This window comes from Panulirus ornatus, chromosome 4 (genome assembly GCF_036320965.1).
Source record: "Panulirus ornatus isolate Po-2019 chromosome 4, ASM3632096v1, whole genome shotgun sequence".
Lineage (NCBI taxonomy): Eukaryota > Metazoa > Arthropoda > Malacostraca > Decapoda > Palinuridae > Panulirus > Panulirus ornatus.
The window spans coordinates 90,019,239-90,035,329 of NC_092227.1; the positions used below are offsets into that span (position 1 = coordinate 90,019,239).

At 39.5% G+C, this 16,091-nt stretch overlaps 1 protein-coding gene across 10 annotated transcripts in view; it reads left to right on the top strand.

The window, feature by feature from the left end:
* Positions 1-13,255, top strand: part of Ptpmeg (protein tyrosine phosphatase Meg) — a 653,263-nt gene extending 640,008 nt beyond the window's left edge. For all 10 annotated transcript variants that reach the window (XM_071657245.1, XM_071657235.1, XM_071657258.1 and 7 more), the window contains one exon: positions 10,324-13,255. In XM_071657245.1, the coding sequence (XP_071513346.1) occupies positions 10,324-10,410 (87 nt within the window). In that variant the 3' untranslated portion in view covers positions 10,411-13,255. The remainder of the gene's footprint in view (positions 1-10,323) is intronic.
* Positions 13,256-16,091: the final 2,836 nt, after the last annotated feature.

Genomic DNA, 16,091 nt, shown 5'->3' on the forward strand with positions numbered 1-16,091 from the left:
TACCTAATAACCTTGCTCTTATTCACATTTACTCTTAACTTTCTTCTTCCACACACTTTTCCAAACTCAGTCACCAGCTTCTGCAGTTTCTCACATGAATCAGCCACCAGCGCTGTATCATCAGCGAACAACAACTGACTCACTTCCCAAGCTCTCTCATCCCCAACAGACTTCATACTTGCCCCTCTTTCCAAAACTCTTGCATTTACCTCCCTAACAACCCCATCCATAAACAAATTAAACAACCATATATATATATATATATATATATATATATATATATATATATATATATATATATATATATATATATATATATATATATATATTTTTTTTTTTCTTTTTTTTTTTTTTTGCTTTGTCGCTGTCTCCCGCGTTTGCAAGGTAGCGCAAGGAAACAGACGAAAGAAATGGCCCAACCCACCCGCATATACATGTATATATATATACGTCCACACACGCAAATATACATACCTACACAGCTTTCCATGGTTTACCCCAGACGCTTCACATGCCTTGATTCAATCCACTGACAGCACGTCAACCCCTGTATACCACATCGCTCCAATTCACTCTATTCCTTGCCCTCCTTTCACCCTCCTGCATGTTCAGGCCCCGATCACACAAAATCTTTTTCACTCCATCTTTCCACCTCCAATTTGGTCTCCCTCTTCTCCTCGTTCCCTCCACCTCCGACACATATATCCTCTTGGTCAATCTTTCCTCATTCATTCTCTCCATGTGACCAAACCATTTCAAAACACCCTCTTCTGCTCTCTCAACCACGCTCTTTTTATTTCCACACATCTCTCTTACCCTTACGTTACTTACTCGATCAAACCACCTCACACCACACATTGTCCTCAAACATCTCATTTCCAGCACATCCATCCTCCTGTGCACAACTCTATCCATAGTCTACGCCTCGCAAGCATACAACATTGTTGGAACCACTATTCCTTCAAACATACCCATTTTTGCTTTCCGAGATAATGTTCTCGACTTCCACACATTCTTCAAGGCTCCCAGAATTTTCGCCCCCTCCCCCACCCTATGATCCACTTCCGCTTCCATGTTTCCATCCGCTGCCAGATCCACTCCCAGATATCTAAAACACTACTATTCGCCATTTCCCGCATCAGCGAGGTAGCGATATATATATACCTAATTCATACATATTCACCATTTCATGCTTTTGCAAGGTAGCTTTAAGAACAGAGGACTGAGCCTTGGAGGGAATATCCACACTTAGCCCCCTTCTCTGTTCCTTTATTGGAAAATCTCAGAAATGGGAGGGGAGGATTTCCAGCCCCTACTCCCTCCCCTTTTAGTCTTCTTTTATGACACGCAGGGAATACATGGGAAGTATACGTTCTTACATATATATATATATATATATATATATATATATATATATATATATATGTGTGTGTGTGTGTGTGTGTATTTTACTTATTTTGATTTGTCGCTGTCTCCCACATTAGCAAGGTAGCGCAAGGAAACAGACAAAAGAATGGCCCAACCCACCCACATACATATGTATATACATACACGTCCACACACGCACATATACATACCTATACATCTCTACGTATACATATATATATATACACACACAGACATATACATATATACACATGAACATAATTCATACTGTCTGCCTTTATTCATTCCCATCGCCAGCCCGCCACACATGTAATAACAACCCCCTCCCCCCTTATGTGTGCAAGGTAGTGTTAGGAAAAGACAACAAAGACCCCATTCACTCACACTCAGTCTCCAGCTGTCATGCAATAATGCCTGAAACCACAGCTCCCTTTCCACATCCAGGCCCCACACAACTTTCCATGGTTTAACCCAGACGCTTCACATGCTCTGGTTCAATCCATTGACAGCACTTCGGCCCCGGTATATCACATCGTTCCAATTCACTCTATTCCTTGCACGCATTTCACCTCCTGCATGTTCAGGCCCCGATCACTCAAAATCGTTTTCACTCCATCTTTCCACCTACAATTTGGTCTCCCACTTCTCCTCGTTCCCTCCACCTCTGACACATATATCCTCTTGGTCAATCTTTTCTCACTCATTCTCTCCATGTGACCGAACCATTTCAAAACACCCTCTTCTGCTCTCTTAACCACGCTCTTTTTATTTCCACACATCTCATTTACACTATTATTACTTACTCGATCAAACCACCTCACACCATATATTGTCCTCAAAAATCTCATCTCCAGCACATCCACTCTCCTGCGCACAACTCTATCCATAGCCCATGCCTCGAAACCATACAACATTGTTGGAACCACTGTTCCTTCAAACATAGCCATTTTTGCTTTCCGAGATAATGTTCTCGACTTCCACACATTCTTCAACGCTCCCAGAATTTTCGCCCCCTCCCCACCCTATGATTCACTTCCGCTTCCATGGTTCCATCCGCTGCCAAATCCACTCCCAGAAATCTAGAACAATGCACTTCCTCCAGTTTTTCTCCAATCAAACTTACCTCCCAATTGACTTGACCCTCAACCCTACTGTACCTAATAACCTTGCTCTTATTCACATTTATTCTCAACTTTCTTCTCTCACACACTTTACCGAACTCAGTCACCAGCTTCTGCAGTTTTTCACATGAATCAGCCACCAGCGCTGTATCATCAGCGAACAACAACTGATTCACTTCCCAAGCTCTCTCATCCACAACAGACTGCATACTTGCCCCTCTTTCCAAAACTTTTGCATTCACCTCCCTAACAACCCCATCCATAAACAAATTAACCATGGAGACATCACTCACCCCTGCCACAAACCTACATTCACTGAGAACCAGTCACTTTCCTCTCTTCCTACACGTACACATGCCTTACATCCTCGATAAAAACTTTTCACTGCTTCGAACAACTTGCCTCCCACGACATATATTCTTAATACCTTCCACAGAGCATCTCTATCAACTCTATCATATGCCTTCTCCAGATCCATAAATGCTACATACAAATCCTTTGCTTTTCTAAGTATTTCTCACATACATTCTTCAAAGCAAACACCTGATCCACACATCCTCTACCACTTCTGAAACCACATTGCTCTTCCCCAATCTGATGCTCTGTACATGCCTTCACCCTCTCAATCAATACCCTCCCATATAATTTACCAGGAATACTCAAACTTATACCTCTGTAATTTGAGCACTCACTCTTATCCCCTTTGCCTTTGTACAATGGCACTATGCAAGCATTCTGCCAATCCTCAGGCACCTCACCATGAGTCATACATACATTAAATAACCTTACCAACCAGTCAGCAATACAGTCACCCCCTTTTTTTTATAAATTCCACAGCAATACCATCCAACCCCGCTGCCTTGCCAGCTTTCGTCTTCCGCAAAGCTTTTACTACTTCTTCTCTCTTTACCAAATCATTTTCCCTAACCCTCTCACTTTGCACACCACCTCGACCAAAACACCCTATATCTGCCACTCTATCATCAAACACATTCAACAAACCTTCAAAATACTCACTCCATCTCCTTCTCACATCACCACTACTTGTTATCACCTCCCCATTAGCCCCCTTCACTGAGGTTCCCATTTGTTCCCTTGTCTTATGCACTTTATTTACTCCTTCCAAAACATCTTTTTATTCTCCCTAAAATTTAATGATACTCTCTCACCCCAACTCTCATTTGCCCTCTTTTTCACCTCTTGCACCTTTCTCTTGACCTCCTGCCTCTTTCTTTTTTTACATCTCCCACTCATTTGCATTATTTCCCTGCAATAATCATCCAAATGCCTCTCTCTTCTCTTTCACTAATAATCTTACTTCTTCATCCCACCATTCACTACCTTTTCTAATCTGCCCACCTCCCACGCTTCTCATGCCACAGGCATCTTTTGCACAAGCCATCACTGCTTCCCTAAATACATCCCATTCCTCCCCCACTCCCCTTACCTCCTTTGTTCTCACCTTTTTCCATTCTGTACTCAGTCTCTCCTGGTACTTCCTCACACAAGTCTCCTTCCCAAGCGTGAGGAGATGGAATGATTATTTTGAAGGTTTATTGAATGTGTTTAATGATAGAGTGGCAGATATAGGGTGTTTTGGTTGAGGCGGTGTGCGAAGTGAGAGGGTCAGGGAGAATGGTTTGGTAAACAGTGAAGAGGCAGTGAATGCTTTGTGGAAGATGAAAGCCGGGAAGGCGGTGGATTTGGATGGTATTGCAGTGTAATTTATTAAAAACGGGGGTGAATATGTTGTTGATTTGTTGGTAAGGATATTTATTCACTGTATGTATGGTTCATGGTGAAGTGTCTGAGGATTGGCAGAATGCATTCATTGTGCCATTGTACAAAGACGAAGGGGATAATGGTGAGTGTTCAAATTACAGAAGTATAAGTTTGTTGAGTATTCCTGGGAAATTATATGGGAGGGTGTTGATTGAGAGGGTAAAGGCATGTACAGAGCATCAGATTGGGGAAGACCAGTGTGTTTCAGAAGTGGTTGAGGATGTGTGGATTAGGTGTTTGCTTTGAAGAATGTATGTGAGAAATACTTAGAAAAACAGATGGATTTGTATGTAGCATTTATGAATCTGGAGAAAGCATATGATAGAGTTGATAGAGATGCTTTGTGGAGGGTATTAAGAGTACATGGTGTGGGAGGTAAGTTGCTAGGGGCAGTGAAAAGTTTTTATCGAGGATGTAAGGCATGTGTATGAGTAAGGAGAGAGGAAAGTGATTGGTTCCCAGTGAATGTCAGTTTGCACCAGGGGTGGGTGATGTCTCCATGGTTGTTTAATTTGTTTTGGATGGGGTTGTTAGGGAGGTGAATGCAAGAGTTTTGGAGAGAGGGACAAGTATGCAGTCTGTTGTGGATGAGAGGGCTTGGGAAGTGAGTCAGTTGTTGTTAGCTGATGATACAGCGCTGGTGGTTGATTCGGGTGAGAAACTGCAAAAGTTGGTGACTGAGTTTAGTAAATTGTGTGAAAGAAGAAAGTTGAGAGTAAATGTGAATAAGAGCAAGGTTATTAAGTTCAATAGGGTTGAGGGACAAGTTAATTGGGAAGTAAGTTTGAATGGAGAAAAATTGAAGGAAGTAAAGTGTTTTAGATATCTGGGAGTGGATTTAGCATTGGATGGAACCATGGAAGTGGAAGTGAGTTACAGGGTGGGGGAGTGAGCGACGGTTCTGGGAGCATTGAAGAATGTGTGAAAGGCGAGAATGTTATCTCGGAGAACAAAAATGGGTATGTTTGAAGGAATAGTGGTTCCATCAATGTTATATGGTTGTGAGGTGTGGGCTTTAGGTAGAGTTGTGCGGAGGAGGGTGGATGTGCTGGAAATGAGATGTTTGAGGACAATATGTGGTGTGAGGTGGTTTGATCAAGTAAGTAATGAAAGGGTAAGAGAGATGTGTGGTAATAAAAAGAGTGTGGTTGAGAGAGCAGAAGAAGGTGTTTTGAAATGGTTTGGTCACATGGAGAGAATGAATGAGGAAAGATTGACCAAGAGAATATATGTTTCAGAGGTGGAGGGAACGAGGAGAAGTGGGAGACCAAATTGGAGGTGGAAAGATGGAGTGAAAAAGATTTTGAGTGATCGGGGCCTGAACATGCAGGAGGGTGAAAGGCGTGTAAGGAATAGAGTGAATTGGAACAATGTGGTATACTGGGGTCGATGTGCTGTCAGTGGATTGAACCAAGGCATGTGAAGCATCTGAGGTAAACCATGGAAAGTTTTGTGGGGCCTGGATGTGGAAAGGGAGCTGTGGTTTCGGTGCATTATACATGACAGCTAGAGACTGAGTGTGAACGAATGTGGCATTCCTAGTGCTACCTCGCGCACATGTGGGGGGAAGGGGTTGTTATTTCATGTGTGGCGAGGTGGCGACGGGAATGAATAAGGGCAGACAATATGAATTATGTATGTACATGTGTATATATGTATATGTCTGTGTGTATATATATATATATATATACATGTATACGTTGAGATGTATAGGTATGTATATGTGCTGTGTGTGGACGTGTATGTATATTCATGTGTATGTGTGTGGGTTGGGCCATTCTTTCGTCTGTTTCCTTGTGCTACCTCACTAACGCAGGAGACAGCGACAAAGTATAAGTTTGTTGAGTATTCCTGGTAAATTATATGGGAGGGTATTGATTGAGAGGGTGAAGGCATGTACAGAGCATCAGATTGGGGAAGAGCAGTGTGGTTTCAGAAGTGGTAGAGGATGTGTGGATCAGGTGTTTGCTTTGAAGAATGTATGTGAGAAATACTTAGAAAAGCAAATGGATTTGTATGTAGCATTTATGGATCTGGAGAAGGCATATGATAGAGTTGATAGAGATGCTCTGTGGAAGGTATTAAGAATATATGGTGTGGGAGGCATGTGTACGTGTAGGAAGAGAGGAAAGTGATTGGTTCTCAGTGAATGTAGGTTTGCAGCAGGGGTGTGTGATGTCTCCATGGTTGTTTAATTTGTTTATGGATGGGGTTGTTAGGGAGGTGAATGCAAGAGTTTTGGAAAGAGGGGCAAGTATGAAGTCTGTTGGGGATGAGAGAGCTTGGGAAGTGAGTCAGTTGTTGTTCGCTGATGATACAGCGCTGGTGGCTGATTCATGTGAGAAACTGCAGAAGCTGGTGACTGAGTTTGGTAAAGTGTGTGAAAGAAGAAAGTTAAGAGTAAATGTGAATAAGAGCAAGGTTATTAGGTACAGTAGGGTTGAGGGTCAAGTCAATTGGGAGGTGAGTTTGAATGGAGAAAAACTGGAGGAAGTAAAGTGTTTTAGATATCTGGGAGTGGATCTGGCAGCGGATGGAACCATGGGAGCAGAAGTGAATCATAGGGTGGAGGAGGGGGCGAAAATCCTGGGAGCCTTGAAGAATGTATGGAAGTCGAGAACATTATCTCGGAAAGCAAAAATGGGTATGTTTGAAGGAATAGTGGTTCCAACAATGTTGTATGGTTGCGAGGCGTGGGCTATGGATAGAGTGGTGCACAGGATGATGGATGTGCTGGAAATGAGATGTTTGAGGACAATGTGTGGTGTGAGGTGGTTTGATCGAGTAAGTAACGTAAGGGTAAGAGAGATGTGTGGAAATAAAAAGAGCATGGTTGAGAGAGCAGAAGAGGGTGTTTTGAAATGGTTTGGGCACATGGAGAGAATGAGTGAGGAAAGATTGACCAAGAGGATATATGTGTCAGAGGTGGAGGAAACGAGGAGAAGTGGGAGACCAAATTGGAGGTGGAAAGATGGAGTGAAAAAGATTTTGTGTGATCGGGGCCTGAACATGCAGGAGGGTGAAAGGAGGGCAAGGAATAGAGTGAATTGGAGCGATGTGGTATACCGGGGTTGACGTGCTGTCAGTGGATTGAATCAGGGCATGTGAAGCGTCTGGGGTAAACCATGGAAAGCTGTGTAGGTATGTATATTTGCGTGTGTGGACGTATGTATATACATGTGTATGGGGGTGGGTTGGGCCATTTCTTTCGTCTGTTTCCTTGCGCTACCTCGCAATATAGAGCCTGACAGAAATTTTTAGAGAATGGGCCAAATGTAAAAGATTTGGGTATCATCATAAATGAGAAACTAGATATCAGGGAGCAAATTGAGATGATAGCACTGTCAAGCCAAATGATAAGTATAGAAACCTCCCATTGAAAATGTTTAATTAATGTATATATGTGGACCAATGCAAAAGAACTGCAACTAAATACCCTAAAAAGAAGAAGGGTTATATGATAATATTTGCTTGGCAACAAATTGAAGGTATAAAAGGAAATGTGTTAAACCGGAAAGCCTCTCAACAAGTCTTCAAAAAAACCAAGAAACATTATGAAGTTAAATCAGATGAAAAGAGAATGATTATTATTAATTGTTCTGGCAAGAGAAGAAAAGTACATGGAACAAATACAGAAATATTTAAAAGAAAACTTGACTCATGGTTGAAATCAATCTCAGTGGACCAAAAATCAATAATTGTGTAAAGTTGGTGGCAGATAAGATTAATCCTATGTAGCAAGACATGTGGTGAGAATAATTGTGTAAAGTTGGTGGCAGATAAGATTAATCCTATGTAGCAAGATGTGTGGTGAGTGCTTTACACTATCCCTGCCATTTTTGCTTAACCTTCTTGTTAGTTTGTATGTACACATCTGAAACCACATTGTTCCTCCCCAATCTGATGCTCTGTACATGCCTTCACCCTCTCAGTCACCAGTCTTCCATACATCTTACTAGGTACACTCAACAAACTTGGACCTCTGTAGTTTGAACACTCACCTTTGCCTCTCTTACCTTTATACAGTTTCATTATATATGAATTCTGCAAGCCCTCAGGTGCCTCACCATGATCTATATATACATTGAAAGTCCTGATTAACCAATAAGTAACACAGTCACCCTATTTCTTAAGAAGTTCATCTGCAATGCCATCCACTTCAGACTTCTTTTCACATTTCGTCTTATGGAAGACTTTCACACCTTTTCTCTTTCCACCAAACAATTTGCCTTGATATTCTCATTTCATGTACCTCCTTGACCTGAACACCCTAAATCTGCTTCCCTGTCATCATACATTAATCAGTCCCTTAAAATACTCACTTCATTTCCTGTTCACCTCATTTTTGTTACCACTTCCTTATTTTCCCTTTCACCAGTGTTCCTATGTTTCTCTTTTTTCTCTCCTTATAAACCTCCCTCCAGCCAACCTCACAGTCACATCACAACAGCTTGACACCACAGTAGCAGCATCAAACATGCAATACTATAACAATTGCTCACTTAGAACAGAATCCCTGCATCTCTACAGAAATCTTCAAGCACCTTTTTAACCTGCCAAACATAAATCCACCTTACTCCCTCCAGTCACCTTGAAGTGACAGTTTCTTATACTCAACAAAACACTAATTCTATTCATCACGTTTGACACATGTGATTTTCACTTCTCACACCAATAACACAAAGACAAAAGCAGCAAACAAACTGAAAGCCTCAGACATTAACTGGCACCATATTTGGACAAGGAAATCCCTCAGCATCCCATACATACAATGCATTTGCTTCACTTTAAACTATGCCTCACCTGCCTGGTCTTCCACGCTTTCAAAAGCAAATATAACAAAGTTGCAAACTACTCAAAATAGTGCATTCAGGAAAAACCATTGCTACTTACCTGCCATAAGTACTCAACACCTTCACAATGAAACAAAGATCCTCCCAATACAGTCCTACCTCAATAAGCTAAACAGTCAGTTCTATGCAACAGCATTAGACTCCTCCCACCCAAACCACTCCATTACTAACCACCATCACCCAAGTAGAAATAAAGCCTACCTCTGCTTCACATTTCAGTAACCTCAACTCACAGGTACCCCACCCACAACAAATATAACACTGACAAAACACATCAAATTTACATGAGCACTAAACAACTAAGACCTCCTAACTCAGTCTTAAGCTCCAGCCCACCAGACACACCCATCAGAAATCACACTTCTTAAACAAACACAAGTTACACTCTCCCACTAACACTGGACATCACCTATCACTACTAAACTACAAACACCATTTCAACATATCCCAAGACCCTTCATGCCCATGATGCACCCGCCATAAAGAAGACAGTGAACACTTATTACTCAATTTCCCCACACTCTTTTCATGTAGATACACAAACATCATAACAGTTTATGACCTGTGATCCTAACTGGTGGATGTAACCAGCTTACTGAGTGTTCATAGAGATGAAAAGATAAAGTTTGAAGGGAATCTGTATGAAAAAAGGAGTCCTTGGGCAGAAAGTAAGCATTGCACCTCAGGATATATAAGGTATCTGCTCATCAGCTAGCTTGGCTGTGAGCTGGCTACCCTATGTAGGACTTAATCCTGGGTCTTTTAGAATGCTAACCACTACTACAGAAGCTCTGTCTGTACTTTTTGTACATTAAAGACTTTTAAATCTTTGTAAGTTGCCAACTTTCACTGTCTCTTTGATTAGACCATTCCAGCCATCCATTACTCTAATGCTAAACCACTATTTCTTTACATCCTTCTTGACTGTCCTCTTTTTCAGCTTTTAATTATGGCCCCTGGTAATTCTGATACTGCACTGTGTGAAGAACTGTTGTGTGCAAACATCATCCAGTTGATTTAGGAATTTAAATGTTATCAGGTGTGTGCATATGTGTGCAGGAGTGAGCATAAATGTTTGTTTTTATATTTACTGATACTTAGATATGATTTGTTACATTGATACGATGTAAGTCATGCATGACTTTTTCCTTTTTTGTTAATTATTTATATTCTTTTGACAGAGTCAGTTCAGATTTGTATGTGAAGCAATTCAACGAGTATACTCTGAAGGCCTTGTTAAACCCTTAGCCGAGTACCAGCAGAGATGAGTCCTTGAATCTTCCGCACATATGTTGGCATGTGAAGAGAAATGGTGTACATATCTTTTAAAAATATGTAGAAGAAGTTGTACACATACCCTGAGGTACATAAAGAAGTTCATGTGATGCAGCATGTAAAATTGTCTCACTTCTGCAAAGAAACTTTTAGAAAATGGGAAAGGGGCAAAACCCAGAAAATATAGGATTGCAGACTCAGGTTTCAGCAGGGTCTGTGGCAAGAAGAAAGTGTACATATCCTATAATAGGATCTAAGAAAAAATGATCCCAGAGAGAATGACTCTCCCTGGGATCCAGCCTTGAAATGAGGAAACAGCCATGATAATGTATTTGACAATAGATATCTATTCTTGTGAAATATGTAGGTACAGAATGAATGAATCTTTAGGATTAAGATAATTTATGATAGCTGATACTATGAGGTACTTCAGTCATTGCCTAAAGACTATTTTTTCCTTATTGTTGGGCATAACCAGTATAACTGCTGAGAGAAATATCAAAAAACTACTTGCTCAAGACCTGATCATTCATCAGCTGATTCTTGCAGCAAAGATGGAGAACAAATGGAAGACATACATGGAATGTCAACACTTGCATGATAGTACTTGCACACTTCAGTGTGTGGTATAGAAACACCTTTATGTATGTGCATGCATTCGTTGGTTACCATGATGCCTGTACATAATAATTCTGCATTAGAATGTGAATACTATAAATACTACAAGACTTTTCAAAAGACAGATCCTGATCCTAATAGTGTTTCTACTTCAAGATATTTTCTATTAAACTAGTGAAAATTTAGTAGTTTACACAAGATAGTCTGATCTCCCCTACCTTCCTAACTCCTCAAGCTTTGTGAAACATGATACAGATTCTTAAGTCATCATTAACACATTATTGAGATACCACCAGGATGTGTCGTTGTGATTTTATTACCAGTCACAGGAAATTTTCAATTTGATATATATTTAAGGCTTTTATATGATAACTTAAGAAGTTTTCTTCATGTCTACTGCCAGATCTCTCTCTCTTGTCTGCTGCGGTTGCTACTGTCAGGTTCAAGGAAATCCCCAACCAATCCGGTACTAGTGTAGTTTTTGCTCATTAAATACTTGCCCTGTAAATTCAGTAATTGTTCCCTGTTAGGCAGAATATTTACAACGTGCATTTTGGTAATTTCCACCTGATTTCTAGAATATTGGACTGTTATGGAAGGCAATGTAATAAAACACCACATTACAGGGTATATTCACCATAGTGCCTGTCTTCCAAGGAATCTTGATATCTTGAACATCATTCTTTGATTGGTAATGAGTGTGGACACTGTCCATTAGTTCCCTAAGCAGTACAAGAGTTGGCCAGAACCTCTCAACCTTATCCCACACCTCATAGTCCTGGGACCCACATGTGCCTTCCTCTTGTCATAAGAGCCCAACTCAAGCAACTGACAATCCCAAGCCGGTGATGCACACAGTCACCTTCCAATAAATTGAAACTTTATAGTGTTGCATAGCACAGTGCCTCTGGCTTAAAGTAGATTTTTTTTCTCTGTATTTTGAAGTGGCAGAGGTAAACCTGCATTTGTTAGTGTGGAAGCTTAAAAGATCCCTACTAAAATGTATGGATTATTCAGGAAATGTCTAATTGCCTTACAGGCCTTTATTAAATGTAATTTTTGGGCAATTTTGGGTGCTGTGTGCCCCCCTATACCACTCAGGGTATAATAAACACACTTACAGACAACACACATTGCCTTTGGTCGTTATTGAATGTGCAGACTTTTCTTGTATGTATAAGATATTTGTCATAAATCAGGTGTCAAGTTTGTTAGAACTGTTTAAGGTAGTTCACATGTGTGTGAGTATTCTAATTATTAATATCTATATTTTTGGTACTGATAAATCATTTTGAAATTAACAGAAAATGCATCAAAAGTTACTCCTTCCCCATTTTTTCTTTTTACCTGCTTACCTTTTCCTGTCTTAGCTAGGTATCTTTCATTGTCTAATTGAAGTCCACTTATTTTACATACTGGAAAAAAAAAGAATCTCAATTAATTATGAAAGTGAAATTGCTGTACAAAGAAAAGGGTCTGGTCTAGGTGAGACATTTAACTCTTGTCCAGTCTGGATCCCAAACCAAAGGTTCAGATTTGTCCAGTAATACCCAACTGGCAACTAATTAAAGTATGTGAAAACATTGTGGAAATGGTCAAGTCTGCTACTTTGCCAAAGAAACAAAGGGGTCTGACCATAGTTGTATGTACAGGGTTAAATTTTGTTGTGTTCCATGAAGGTAAATAAAATGCATAACTCGCATTGATACATCTTACCTTTTAACTTTTTTTTTTTTTTTTTTTTTTTTTTTTTTTGTACACTGACTGGTATGTCAGATCCCTCCTATTTTACAATCTTCTGTGATTTTATTTCCTTATGCATGATGAATTATAAAGTCATTATTTTCTTTGTCCAAAATGTGTTGGAATGAAAGGTAGGAAAGTTGGTTACAAAATGACAAAAAGTTATTGTCACTTTGTTACCAGATAAAACATGGTATGAGCTTAGCATAGCAATATTTTGTTTGTACCATTTTTCAATATCCATATGAAAATGAACAATTATGAGAGCTATTGATACTAAATTTTTGGACTGGTATTGAATGTAGAGGTGACCAATGAACACTGCCAAAAGTTATTGGTCGTCAGTGTAAATGGAATTAGTTATATATAAGTTATGCCCTATTTGTCTTAGTTTAAGTCTTGGTAATGTACATGAGTGTGACAGGGAACGTGTGTTGTATTTGACACAAATGAGCAATAAAGAAAAGTGGTTTGTAATGATCTAGTTTTCTTTACATCCATACATGTTTCTCAGTTGATATACCATAACCTTAACGTGAATTTTGAGAATTGTTTGTTAATGTTTCTCATAAGTTGATATACCATAGCCTTGATATGAATTTTGAGCATTGCCTTTTAACACTTTTTTACCACTGTCATACTAGCAAATTCTTCCTCCCTTTTCTTTTAAGCAGTGACATAATATAGGAAACAGAAGTAAGAGTGACTATAAGATCTATATAGGGATAAGGCTTTTAGGAGTGATGAGGGACAAGTGAATACAAATAACACTAGTTCTTAAAATGGATGAGAGATCAGTGAGATATCGGTATGAAAGGAGAAGTTGAAGTTGTGGATGAGAATAAATATTTGAAAATAAAGTTCAGTAAGGATGGGGATGGGAAAGCTGAAGCCAACAGAAGAGTCATGCAAGGAAAAATAATTGGAGGTGTATTGACAGATATGGTGAACCAAAAACTTGTGTAGTGTAGGAAAGTTCTGCAAAGAACTTGAAAGAGCAACAGAGTAAGTAGATCCAGGGAAGACTACATGTTTTGGGTGACCCAGTGTATATTTTGGAGTAGATTGGAGGAGGTAGTGGTAGGTGGGTACAGGGTCCCAGATGATAATGGTGGAAGACTGTGTGAACTGTGTGCCCTAACTAGCATGAGTGCTGCTTTTATGAACTTTAAACATAAAGGATTTACAAATACAGAACAGAACAGATGAGAGATTGAGTGATTTGCTTTAGGTAAGAAGGATTCAATAAGCATTGTGCATAACCTTCGGTCTAAAAGTTAGTTGGAAGTGGGTCTTATCAGATCATGTGGTAGTAATTTGCAAGTTATCGTTTTGTTTTAGATGGTATAGGAATTAAAATATACAAGAAAAAAAGCAAGATTAGAGAGGAAAGGTTAAGCAAAGAATAAGTTTTACAAACCATCCAGGAGAAGGTAGGTGAAAAGCTGTGAGGATCCCAAGCAATGCAGGGTGAAGCTTAAGACTACTGTGGTGGAGGTTGCAAGGGCGGTGTGCAGTATTTCATATATAGGTTGTGGAAAGATGATAAGAAGATAAAGTTTATGAAAAAAAAAAAAAAGGATGAAGATGAATGTGTGGTGAGTAGATAAAGTTTTTTTTAAAAAAAAAAAAGGATGGACAAAGATGAATGTCAGAAAATAGTGATGAACAGAGAACAATGCAGAACACAAAACCCTGAATACATAGTTTAAAAGATGTAATTTAGATCAAAGTAAAGCAAGTGAGGATCTCAGGAGGAAAACAAAATAATTTCATAAGAAAATAATGTGAGGATTTTTCCTCTACGACTCAGTTGTTTGTTTCTGATGGTACCTTGCTAAGTCAAGAAACTGCGAAAAAGAAAAAAACTTTTGGAAGATAAATGATAGTTGAAGAGGTATGCATATGAATATACTATAAAATTAAGAAAGACTGCTAATAGCAAAGGACAAAGCTTGTAAGAGGTAGAAAGGTTTTTAAAGTGATTGGAGATGATGGTGAAAGAAGATAGACATAAGTAAATGGTAGAGGGACATTACAAAGGATGAAGAAATAATGATAATATATCCCTTAAAGCTGAGAATATATCTGGAGTGGTGATACAGTGAAGAAAAGCAGCAAAACTGCAGTCAAATAGATCTAAAAAGTGCAAATAGAAGCACACAAAAGTGGTCTGTTCCTGACAACAAAGGCAATAATTACCACTATATTAAGGAAAGGTGAGTAAGCTGATTGCAATATTTATAGAGGAAGTTTCCCTAGTGTATTTGGTAATGTGTATGAAGAGACAGTGATTTACCATGTTTTAAAGGAATTACTGAACCTCTTGTTTCTGAAGCATCAAAGATGGGTTTAGGAAGAAAAGAGAGTATTTAAATCATGTTCTTGCGCAAAGACAATTAGTAAAGAATGATTAAAAAAAAGGGGTATTTACGAAGTTGGAAAAGGCATATGGTAAAGCATGGGTTTAAGAAAGTTAGAATTCTACCTATGTATCTCCAGAATGCCATTCTAGACAAAAGGGGTGGGGAATCAGAAGGAAGAGTCAAGTGAGATTTCTCAAAGGCTCAGGGTGGTATGTCTGAATGTTTGTGGATGCAACCAGGATGAGAAGAAGGATGAAGGGTGAGACTAACCTGGAAGTTCTGTCTCTCAGTGAAACCAGGTTGAAGGAGATGGAGGTAGAATGGTCTAGGGATGTTTAGGTAACAAAGTCCCAGGTTAGTGAGAGGGCAAGAGCACAAAAGTGGTGGCACTTCTGCTAACAGAAGATCTGTGTGACTGTTAAAGATAGTAAGGGAGTGAGTTAAAGACTGATGTAGGTTAAAATGAAAGCAGACTATACGAAATGGTGATTGTTATCAGTTATTTCCCTGGCAGTAAGAGGAATAAAGAAGGAAATGCTTTTTGGGTGGAGCCTGGAGAGTTCTTTGGCATTTTGGGAAAAGATGAGTTTTGATGCATGAGATTGAATCTTGGTGCTAGGAAATCTAACTGCATGAGTGGGTGATGTGACAGTGAGCATAACTGGAAAATAAGGAACAGCTTGTTGAACTGTGACTAGGAGTAGTTGGTTCATAAAGGTGCATAAAAAAAGTCCCTCATCATCCACTGAAGTTATGTTCCTGGAGGACTCTGTGGTTGGGAAGTTATAAGACCCATGGGACAAGGGCGGTTGATGGTCATGACCCTTGTCCTACAATGAACACCTCAGGATTAAAAATAAGCATGCTTTTATTAAAAATAAACATGCTTATTCTATAGAAGTAAAAAGAAATGATGTACAAAACTGTAAGGTAATGCTATAATGGCA